Consider the following 12324-nt stretch of genomic DNA (forward strand, 5'->3'; position numbering starts at 1 on the left):
CCCGGGCTGTGAGGAGACCCGGGCTGTGAGGAGACCCCGGCTGTGAGGGACCCCGGCTGTGAGGGGACCCCGGCTGTGAGGGACCCCAACTGTGAGGAGACCCCGCCTGTGAGGAGACCCGGGCTGTGAGGAGACCCGGGCTGTGAGGAGACCCCGGCTGTGAGGAGACCCCGGCTGTGAGGCGGGAAATGGCCGGCATGGGTGCTGCAGCTAGACCAAAGATAATTGTTTTTTAAAAGTTTTGAGAGCATTAGGATTGTTTATTCTGTTTGCAAATTTCTATAATGCCTGGCTTAAAAGAAGACCATTAGCCCTGGCCAGGTACTCAGTTGGTTAGAGCAGGGGTCCTCAAACTACGGCCCGCGGGCCACATGCAAATACAAATATTGTATTTGTTCCCGTTTTGTTTTTTTACTTCAAAATAAGATATGTGCAGTGTGCATAGGAATTTGTTCATAGTTTTTTTTAAAACTATAGTCCGGCCCTCCAACGGTCTGAGGGACAGTGAACTGGCCCCCTGTTTAAAAAATTTGAGGACCCCTGGGTTAGAGTGTTGCCTGGATACACCAAGGTTTTGGGTTCCATCCCTGGTCAGGCACATACAGGAAAACAACCAACAAATGCATAAATAAGTGGAACAACAAATCGATGTCTCTCTCTTTCTCTCTCCAAATTAATAAATAAAAAGTAAATCTATTGGTCTATCTTGCACTTTGGATCTCTTACCTATGCGTGCTTTTTTTGTTGTTAATCCTCACCCAAGGATATTTTTTCCATTGATTTTTTAGAAAGAGGGGGAGGGAGGGAGGGGAAGAGAGAGAGAAACATGGCTGTGAGAGAGAAACATCTAGTATTGGTTGCCTCCCACACGTGCCCACCGGCCAGGGAAATGCATGCTTTTTTAACTTCATGCATTGGTCATTTGGAAAATGTTGGTTCACTGAATTATGCAGATCTTCCAAATGTTAACACGTTCCATTGCACAAAACCAAAAAATGATATTTGGTAATATCACCACTGATCTTGTTGGAAATATGATAAAAGAGTGGAAAGCTGGCCCTAGCTGGCTTGTCTAAGTGGCTAGAGTGTTGGACAATGGACTGAAGGGTTCTGGGTTTGATTCTGGTCAAGGACACATACCTTGGTTGCAGGCTCGATCCTAGGCCCTGGTCAGGGTGCGTGCGGGAGGCAGCCAATCCATGTGTCTCTCTCACATTGATGTTTCTCTCTCTGTCTCTCCCTCTCCCTTCCACTGTCTCTAAGTGGAAAAATATCCTCAATAAGGATTAACAACCAAAAATAGTGGAAAGATGTCAAGCTGAAATTTAAAAATGTTGGCAGCAAATACTGTCAGTTATTTTCCTTGACATGACAGGATTACTTTGTTCATTTTGGAGAAAATGTCTGCCAAATACCCATAGCTGGGAACCGTAGCTTGTCTCTCAGTTGTTCTTTCAAGTAAAAACAATGTTCCATGGAAGAAGAGGCTGTGCTCAGCTCACAACTCAATTGCATGGGTGCTTTTTCTCAGACAGCCATTGTACTTCTATATATAAGCAGCAGAAGTGCTTGGCATACTTCACATTTTATCACACAAAATATTAAAAAGTGCCCTAACCGGTTTGGCTCAGTGGATAGAGCATCGGCCTGCAGACTGAAGGATCCCAGGTTTGATTCTGGTCAAGGGCATGTACCTTGGTTGCAGGCACATCCCCAGTAGGGAATGTGCAGGAGGCAGCTGATCGATGTTTCTCTCTCATCGATGTTTCTAACTCTCTATCCCTCTCCCTTCCTCTCTGTAAAAAATCAATAAAATATATTTTAAAAATATTAAAAAGATATGTGCTCAAGTTCAAAATTAATAAAGTCAATTATTTTTCCTGCTTAATAAAGGAGAGTCTTAAGTGAAACTGGCCTTTTCCTTTTCCTTTTTAAACTCTGAGTGTGTGGTAGTGAAGAAAGCAAAGTGTAGCTTCATGTCAATGTCTTGATTCACACCAGGGGCCAACAACTGAATATTCCATTTGCTTTTACATCATCGGTGCAGATGTTAATATGCTAAAAAAAAAATCAAATTAGAGCTCAGTATTATCATAAAGATAGTTTTAACCTCCCTGACCCCCTAAAAAAACCTCAGGCGTCTGAAGATTACACTTTGAGAACTGCTGCCTTAATCCAACCAGGGTTTCAGCTGATTTGATTGGATTGTAGTCTTTGTGAAGATTGTATATTTAATGCTTATCCTCATTTCTAAAATACAGTCCTGCAGAGGCCCTCAATACCTGGGCTATTTCTCAGAGTGCCTTCTCCTTGGTGGGCCTTGAACTCCAATTTTTGTTACCCCAGTCCTAGCAGACCTTTGAAAGCTGTGCTGAACTTCTCTTCCTCCCAGCAGCTCCTTCTGAACTGGTAAATGCCTTGGTGATGCAAACAGCACCAAATAGTAGGCTCACTTCTCTGTGCTTCTCTTCACTCTGGGATCTTGCTGTGTATGGCAGGTTTATTAAAAATAAAAAATAAAAATAAAGACTGCAATTTTTCATCTACATTTGCAATGTGATTTTTCAGCTCTTCCCAATAGAGCTGGAGTCTATTTCTCCATCCCTTGAATCTTGGTGGTCTTATATCTTGTTTTGCCCAATAGAAGACACAGAAGCAATAATGTACCATTTCTGGAACTAGGCCTCAGGAGGCTTGCATGCTTTGATTCTGTCTCAGATCCTTTCCTTGGGAATTGCCATGGGACTAAAACCAAGCTATTCTGCTGGAACATGCCAGACTATGTGAGCCCATCTTAGATCAGCCAACCACCAGCCAACCCACCTGCTGACTCAGAGACATCAGCGTTGTGGCCTCATCTCCCGCCCTCATCCCCACACAGCGGACACCCAAGTTGGGTCTGGCTGTGCAGCGGAGCTATTACACTCATTCCCATCGTGGTGGAGCAGAGTTGCAGCGAGAGTGCCTATGACATCTACTCACAGCTGCTGAGAGAGTGCATCATGTGTGTGTGTTATGGGTCCGATCGGTGACAGTGTGGCCAGCCTGGTTATAGCACAACTGCTGTTCCTGCAGTCTGAGAGCAACAAGAAGCCCATCCACATGTACATCAACAGACCTGGCAGCATAGTGACCTTGGGCTTGGCCATCTACGACAGGATGCAGTACATCCTGAACCCCATCTTCACGTGGTGCGTTGGCCAGGCCACCAGCATGGGCTCCCTGCTTCTCGCTGTAGGCACCCTAGGCATGCGCCACTCACTCCACAACTCACACATCATGATCCACAAGCCTTCTGGGGGTGCCCGGGGTCAAGCCACAGACATCACCATTCAAGTAGAAGAGATCATAAAACTCAAGAAGCAGCTCTACAGCATCTATGCAAAGCACACCAAACAGAGCCTACAGGTGATTGAGTCAGCCATGGACAAAGACCACTACATGAGCCCCATGGTGCCCTAGGAGTTTGGCATCTTAGACAAGGTTCTGGTGCACCCACCTCATGATGGTGAGGATGAGCCTGAACTAGTGCAGAAGGAGCCTGTGACCGCGACAGCGCCAGAACCTGCCCCAGTGAGCACTTGAGTGGACGTCACCCTCGGGAGGAAAGTTAAGGGGCCAGAACTATAGCTGCTACCCTGTCAGCTCCTTGCTGCTGAGCCTGGAGGAGCCCCTTGAAGCCTTTGGACTTGGAGGTACCCCTAATGGTGGGTATCCTGGCTGAAACACTGTGATTTTAAATTAAATCTTTGTAGTAAGATTTAAAAAACTCAGAACTTAAAATATGTGTAACCTCTTCTTACTCTCACCTCTTAAAACTCATCTCAAGCCTTTGTTTGGGGAGAAAGATCTGAACTTTGTCTCCGGTCTCCTTATCTGACTACCTTATAATTAAATCCTTTTCTCTGCAAAAGACCATTGCAGCAGAACTTGGTCTTTCTGTTGAGTGGTGATCAATGAGCCCACTTGCTCAGTTGGGTTACAATTTTGCTGTTTAACAGCTAACAGCAAAAGTCAGTTGATAACTTGGTGCTTTGGTTGCTGTTTGTTATCTCCCAGCACTTATTTCACATTTTGATCAGCAGTTTTATTGTTACTGGCAGGAGGATTGACCTGAAAAATTACTAGAAGCAAAACATCCTTGATGACCTTGTTTTTTCTAATATTTTCATTAATATTTAAAAAAATATTTTGGGGTTATTTTAATATGTTGATTTTAACTCCTTGTCCCACCAATGTACCTTGTCTATTATAGGCTGTTCAATTTGTTTAATTCATTTTTGTAATGATTTCTTCCTTAAGTTGTCTAGACTTTCCCCCTTGAGCTCATATTCCCCTGGGATATTTGCCATCTTGGCTGGCAGACTTGTGAGGAAGGGCTAATGCTCAGGTCCTAGCATGTGCCCCCCCTGAAGAATTGGGCTTCTGTATGAGATATAGATCAAAGATTTTTCCAATGTTAAAATCATCCACAGCGGTACAACTCCCTTTTGGGGAGCTCTCTTGCTAGCTTAGAAGCGTTTTGCCTTTCAGATTTTGAAGTGGCAGAGTAAATGCTAGGATCCAGGCCGTCTGCCTGTACCTGTGTTGAAAGTTGATGCCCCAACCTGTTGACATTCAACTGGTTGCTGTTTTCTGCCCTTAAGTAGTAATAAGGGCAAGCAATGAACTGTCTCACGTAATGATGTAATATTGAGGGAGAGCGAGTTACAGACCTAAAAACTCTTCCCTTCCCTATTTCCTATCCACAGTTTATGGCAGTGATGGCGAACCTTTTGAGCTCGGCGTGTCAGCATTTTGAAAAACCCTAACTTAACTCTGGTGCCGTGTCACATACAGAAATTTTTTGATATTTGCAACCATAGTAAAACAAAGACTTATATTTTTGATATTTATTTTATATATTTAAATGCCATTTAACAAAGAAAAATCAACCAAAAAAATGAGTTTGCGTGTCACCTCTGACACGCGTGTCATAGGTTCGCCATCACTGGTTTATGGTCCTCTGTCACTCTGTGCTCCTTCCACCACCCTCCACTCATACTCCAAACACACACTAGGAATCTATCATCCATTTTCCAGGAATTTCCCCGTGTTCCACTGTTAATTTTTTTAATATATTTTATTTTTAAAAAATATTTTTTCATTGATTTCAGAGAGGAAGGAAGAGATAGATAGATCAATGATGAGAGAGAATCATTGATTGGCTGCCTCTTGCACACCCACAATGGGGATGGAACCCACAACCCGGGCATATACCCTGACCAGGAATCAAACCATGATCTCCTGGTTCATAGATCAACCACTGAGTCATGCTGGCTAGCATATCTTCTTTATCATAGTAAAAATCATTTATGCAAGGGTCTGTTTCTAGTACATCTTGTTCCTTTAATTACTGTCTATACTCTAAACCAGTGATTCTCAACTTGTGGGTCGCGACCCCTTTGGGGGTCGAACGACCCTTTCACAGGGGTCGCCTAAGACCATCGGAAAAAACACATATATAATTACATATTGTTTTTGTGTTTAATCACTATGCTTTAATTATGTTCAATTTGTAACAATGAAATTGGGGGTCACCACAACATGAGGAACTGTATTAAAGGGTCGCGGCATTAGGAAGGTTGAGAACCACTGCAAACCATACAATTACCATAACCTTAGAATTGTTAATATTTGGCAGTGGAAATGCTCCTCTTTACTTTTTTTTTTTTTTTTTTTTTTTTTTTTTTGTTCTCATTCTGATGCTTATTTTTTCCTCCAGATGATCTTTAAAATAATTTTGTCCAGTTTTCAAGAAATACTATTGAAATTTTGATTGGAACTGTTCTAAAACTCCAAAAGAACTTGGAAAAGATTGACATTTTGACAGTATCAAAATGATAGCTTTTTTTTTCAGGCATCCAGTATGACTTACATTTATTTCTTTCTATTTTTTAAAAAATGTTTTTATTAATTTCAGAGAGTGGAAGGGAGAGTGAGAGATAGAGATAGAAACAGCAATGATGAGAGACAATCATCCATCGATCAGCTGCCTCCTGCATGGCCCGCAACTCCCATAACCCGAGCATATGTCCTGACCAGAATTGAACCATGACTTCCTGGTTCATGGATCAATGCTCACCCACTGAGCCACACCAGCTGGGCTGATTTACATTTATTCACATTAGCTTTTATTATCTCTTAGTAAAGTCTGTCTTGCTTTTTTGTGATGTCATCTCATTTTCTTTCCTTATTTCTCTATATCTTGGGAAATAGAGAGTGAAAAAACTAGCATGTGAGTCCCTACTATGACCTGACCATTAAGATGTTTAACAATGTTTTCTTTCTTCTCCTTCTTCTTCTCCTTCTTCTTCTTCTTCTTCTTCTTCTTCTTCTTCTTCTTCTTCTTCTTCTTCTTCTTCTTCTTCTTCTTCATCTCCTCCTCCTCCTCCCCTTCCTCCTCTTCCTCCTCTTCTTCCTCCTCCTCCTCCTCTTCCTTCTCTTCTTCCTTCTCCTTCTCCTCCTTCCTCCTCCTCCTCTTCAGCTTTTTTACTTCATTTTCATAGCTATGCTGAAGTGGGTTATATAATTCATATTTTATTTTAGGGAACTTAAATGAGAGAAGATAGGCAAATAACAACATAAGCTGTGGCTAAGAGGAGGTTTGATTATACCTAAGTTGGTACTGCAGGTGTGAAGCACTGCTAAACTCTGTTTCTGGGCAATTTTCAGGGCCCTTGTCAGGTGTCTCTGCCCTTAAACTGTGGCTGAGGGAAACTCCTTCAGACTTTCTAGATCTGGTTGATGTCAATTCTGAGATCCACTCCCTTCCCCTCTAGCCAGCTAGTAACATCAGCAGTGGCTCAGGCAAGATTCTATATTCCCATTGTCTCTCTCTACTAGAAAGTTCACTGAAACTATAGCTCTGTCCACTTTCTGCTCTTTCTTCCATCTATTGCTCCTCAATGGCAAACTAGTTTGTAGCAAACAGCATTTTGATTGTTTCACTTTCCTCAGCTCAAAGTCCTTAACTCTGTAAAAATGTTTGTGTAGCCCAGCTAGCATGGCTCAGTAGTTGAGCATATGAACCAGGAGGTCATGGCACATGTGGGTTTGATCCCCAGTGTGGGACTTGTAGGAGGCAGCTGGTCAATGATTCTCTCTCTCATCATTGATGTTTCTATCTCTCTCTCTCTCCTTCTCCCTTCCTCTCTGAAATCAATAAAAATATATTTTTAGAAATGTTTATGTAATAACAGAAAAAAGTCAATATATAAAATGTTTATATGATGTGAGTGATTGCTCATCTACTAATTTACAGAGTATTTGTTCTGAACCAAACACTACTTATGTAGAGTGGTAAAGGGGCCATAGTCTATCCTCATGGACTTTATGTAGTTGGAGAGGCTGACAAGTAAATGGAAAACTTCAAGTCAATGGGAAAGATTATATTTATATATTCTAATATATATATGTACACACATATGTATACACAAAAGAATAAAATCAGAAATGCTCTATTATAAGTTGCAATCTTCAACTGGCATTTAAAACTTCTTTTTGGTCTTTTCCAAGTTTATGCTAATAATAATGTATAACATGAATGATGGAAAACATTTAAAAGCCCAGCTGGTGTGGCTCAGTGGTTGAGTGGTGACCTATGAACCAGAAGGTCATGGTTCGATTCCCAGTCAGGGCACATGCTGGACATGTGGGCTCGATTCCCAGTAGGGGATGTGCAGAAGGCAGCTGATCAAGGATTCTTTCTCATCATTAATGTTTCTGTCTCTCTCTCCCTCTCTGAAATCAATAAAATATTTTAAAGTAAATAAAAGTTAAACATATAAGGACTCCCACTGACCAAATGTGAGACAACTAGAAGCCTGGTGCACAAAATTTGTGCACGGGTGTGGGGGGTCCCTCAGCCCAGTCTGCACCCTCTCCAATCCGGGTCCCCTCAGGGGATGTCCGAGTACCGGCAGTCAGACATACCTCTTGCAATCCAGGACCGCTGGCTATACCCTTTTATTAGTATAGATTTGAGCAATAATGTAGATAATAGTGGCCACAGATTACAATACATCAAATACAATGGTACTAATCTTTTGTTGTTGTTAATCCTCACTTGAGGAAATTTTTTTCATTGTTTAGAGAGAGTGAAATGGAGGGGGAGAGACAGCGAGAGATAGAAACATTAGTGTGAGAGAGACACATAGATTGGCCTCTGGCACATGCCCCAACCAGGGCCAGGGATTGAGCCTGCAACCAAGGTATGCGCCCTGGACTGGAATTGAACCCAGGAACCTTCAGTCTGGGGGACAATGCTCCAACTCTTGGGCCAAACTGGCTAGGACAATACGAATCTTTTTTTTTTAAAAAAGAATTTTCTTTTAAGTCCAGTTGCTCTTTTTTTTTTTTTTTAAGTATTTTTATTGATTTCAGAGAGGAAGGGAGAGGGAGAGGGAAATAGAAACATCAATGATGAGAGAGAATCATTGATTGGCTGCCTCTCGCCCATACCCGCAACCCGGGCATATGCCCTGACTGGGAATCGAACCGGTGACTTCTTGATTCCTGGGTCAGCACTCAACCGCTAAGCCATACCCGGCTGGGCAATACTAGTCTTTTTAAAGAGAGGAGGGGGAGGGAGACAAGCTCTTCACAGAAGATTATCAACTCATAAATATAGAAGGAATAATATATTGAGAAAAATCCCCATTTGCAACCACCATATTAATAAATGGATTCAGGGCGACCGCGAAGGCTGTCAGAGCTGGTGAGTGGCCAGGCTGAGCTGCCATGGAGCGACACCGCTGGCTGCCGCTGGAGGCCAACCCCGAGGTCACCAACCAGTTTCTCAAACAATTAGGTCTGCATCCTAAATGGCAATTTGTTGATGTATATGGAATGGATCCTGAACTCCTTAGCATGGTACCAAGACCAGTGTGTGCAGTATTACTTCTCTTCCCTATTACAGAAAAGTATGAAGTATTCAGAACAGAAGAGGAGGAAAAAATAAAATCTCAGGGACAAGATGTTAAATCGTCAGTATATTTCATGAAGCAAACAATCAGCAATGCCTGTGGAACAATTGGACTGATCCATGCTATTTCCAACAATAAAGGCAAGATGCATTTTGAATCTGGATCAACCTTGAAGAAATTCCTAGAGGAATCTGTGTCAATGAGCCCTGAAGAACGAGCCAGATACCTGGAGAACTATGACGCTATTCGAGTTACTCATGAGACCAGTGCCCATGAAGGTCAGACTGAGGCACCAAATATAGATGAAAAAGTAGATCTTCATTTTATTGCATTAGTTCATATAGATAGGCATCTCTATGAATTAGATAGACGGAAACCATTTCCAATTAACCATGGTGAAACTAGTGATGAAACCTGGGCATGTGCCCTGACCGGAAATGGAACCGTGACCTCTTGGTTCATTCATAGGTTGATGCTCAGCCACTGAACCACACTGGCTGGGATTTTTTTCTTTTTTAAATGGGAAACTGCTTTCTCTTTATTTAGGCCTTAGGGAGAAAATTCACTTTGATCACATATTACCTTTTTAAAAAATCTAGTTTTACATAGATAGGATCAAATGATCAGAGGCATAATTTCTTCTGTAAAAACTGGCCTAATTAAGCTCTGGCTGCTGTGGCTCAGTTTGTTGTCCTGTGCACCGGGACAACAAACAGATTTTATGTTTTTATTTATTTCAGAGAAGACGGGAGAGTGAGAGATAGAAATATCAATAATGAGAGAGAATCATTAATAGGCTGCCTCCTGCATGCCCCCTACTGGTGATTCAGCCGGAAACCAAGGGCATGTGCCCTGACCAGGAATCGAACCATGACCTCCTGGTTCATAGGTTGACACTCAACCATTGAGCCATGCCAGCTGGGCAATGTACTACATCTTCTTTTATCCACTCATCTACTGATGGGCATTTGAGCTATTTCTAGATACTGGCTATGAACATAGGGGTGCATATATCCTTTCTGATTGGTGTTTCAGATTTCTTAGGATATATTCCCAGAAGTGGGATTGCTGGGTCATAAGGAAACTCCATACTGTTTTCCATAATGGCTGCACCAGTCTGCATTCTCACCAGCAGTGTACTAGGGTTCCCTTTTCTCCACATCCTCGCCAGCACTTGTTGTTTGTTGATTTATTGATGGTATTCATTATGACAGGTATGAGGTGATACCTCATTGTAGCTTTAATTTGCATCTCTGTGATGACTAGTGACATTGAGCATTTTTTCATATGTCTATAGGCCACCTGCACGTCCTCTTTGGAGAAGTGCCTATTCAGGTCCTTTGACCATTTTTTATTTTATTATTGTTTTAAAATTGATTTTAGAGATAGAAAGGAGAGAGAGAGAGAGAGAGAGAGAGAGAGAGAGAGAGAGAGAGAAACATTGATTGGTTTGGTTTCCTCTTGCCTGGGTCTGGACCCGGAATCAAACCCACCAACTTTTGCTGTATGAGACAATGCTTCCAACCAACTGAGCCACACCAGCTAGGGCTCCTTTGCCCATTTTAAAATCGGATTGTTTGTTTTCCTAGTGTTGAGTTATATAAGATTATATATTTATTTATATATTTATATACATACACACACTGAATGGGCAGATTATTATGACCATCCCATCAGTACTTCCTTGGGCCACCTTTTGCCTTCAATACTGCGGCGATTCTTCTTGGCATTGACTCCACGAGATGTTGAAAGGTGATGCGAGGAATCTGACACCATGCCTGATGAATAGCACTGTCCAGTTCTGTGAGATTTGATGGTTGTGGAACCAGCTGCCTGATGGCTCTTTTAACTTCGTCCCACAAATGCTCAATTGGATTGAGATCTGGTGATTGTGGGGGCCACCTAAGCAAGGTAAAGTCTCCCTCATGTTCTTGAAACCACTCCTGCACAATACAAGCACCATGGCATGGCACATTGTCTTGTTGGAAGAAGCCCAACTGCCTCCTGCACACTTCCTACTGGGTATGTGCCCGCAACCAAGGTACATGCCCTTGACCAGAATCGAACCTGGGACCCTTCAGTCTGCAGGCTGATGCTCTATCCACTGAGCCAAACCAGTTAGGGCCCTGATGGCTCTTTTAACTTCGTCCCACAAATGCTCAATTGGATTGAGACCTGGTGATTGTGGGGGCCACCTAAGCAAGGTAAAGTCTCCCTCATGTTCTTAAAACCACTCCTGCACAATACGAGCACCGTGGCTTGGCGCATTGTCTTGTTGGAAGAAGCCATCTCCATTGGGATATGCCATCAACATGATAGGATGAACTTGATCAACAACGATACTTGGGTATGTTGTGCTATTCAGACATTTATAATGATCTGGCCCTCTAGCAACTTCAGCGCGAAATTATAGCTAATTTGCCTACAAACGTCAGGTGGTCATAATAATCTGGCCACTCAGTATATATATATATTTAATTGAGGGAAGGGAGGGGGATAGAGAGATAGAAACATGGATGAGAGAGAAATATCAACTGGCTGCCTCCTGCCTGCTCCCACACTGGGGATCGTGCCTGCAACCCCAGCATGTGCTGTGACTGGAAATCCAACTGGTGACCTCTTGGTGGACGCTCAACCACTGAGCCACGTGGGCCGGGCTAGGCACCTTATTTTTTTGTTTTGTTACAATGGTAAATACGATTGTATTCTTGGTTTCTCTTTCTGAGAGTTCATTATTGGTGTATAAAAATGCAAATTCGGCTGGCGTGGCTCAGTGGTTGAGCGTGGGCCTAAGAACCAGGAGGGTTGGATTCCCAGTCAGGGCACATGCCCGGGTTGCAGGCGGGCTCCCCAGTGCAGGAGGCAGAACCAATGATTCTCTTCATCATTGATGTTTCTCTCTCTACCTCTCTCTTCCTCTCTGAAATCAATAAAAATACGTTTAAAGAAAAGAAGACAGAATTGTCCAGCCCTAAGGAGCGCGTCCTCGCCCAAGGACGTGTGACTGGCAGGGTTAAGTCTGAACCTTGGGGACTGGACTTGGCTCTCCGAGGCCCCGCCTCGCCAGGGCGCAGGCGCAGACTCCGCCGGGTTCTGGTAGGTGGTGGTGCGCGGGTTTTTGCGGCGGCTCCTGCAGGCGGAGCAGGAGAGGGAATCTCAGGGCCTCAGCTCCTTTGCTGGAGCCCCAACAAAGGTTGCCCCGGTTTCCGCTACAACCCGAGTTGTTCCTGCGGTTGGGGAGGTGGGGGGACAATTCTTGATTCTGGGGACCAAGGAGGCGCCGCCCGGGACCAGCACGCGCCGACTCCTTTACGTGCATCAGGCTGAGCCTCCGCGCCTCCGCAGCTCCCACAGCCGG

At 43.4% G+C, this 12324-nt stretch overlaps 1 protein-coding gene and 1 pseudogene across 1 annotated transcript in view; both read left to right on the plus strand.

Annotated features, from left to right (window-relative positions):
* Window positions 1–3585, plus strand: part of LOC102244664 — a 4626-nt pseudogene extending 1041 nt beyond the window's left edge.
* Window positions 3586–8735: 5150 nt separating this feature from the next.
* LOC102244961 (ubiquitin carboxyl-terminal hydrolase isozyme L3) overlaps window positions 8736–12324 on the plus strand; it is a 4797-nt gene continuing 1208 nt past the window's right edge. The window contains exon 1 of the mRNA XM_014539922.1: window positions 8736–9384. Within this exon, the coding sequence (XP_014395408.1) occupies window positions 8782–9384 (603 nt within the window). The 5' untranslated portion in view covers window positions 8736–8781. The remainder of the gene's footprint in view (window positions 9385–12324) is intronic.

This window comes from Myotis brandtii, unplaced genomic scaffold (assembly GCF_000412655.1).
Source record: "Myotis brandtii unplaced genomic scaffold, ASM41265v1 scaffold105, whole genome shotgun sequence".
NCBI classification, from domain to species: Eukaryota; Metazoa; Chordata; class Mammalia; order Chiroptera; family Vespertilionidae; genus Myotis; species Myotis brandtii.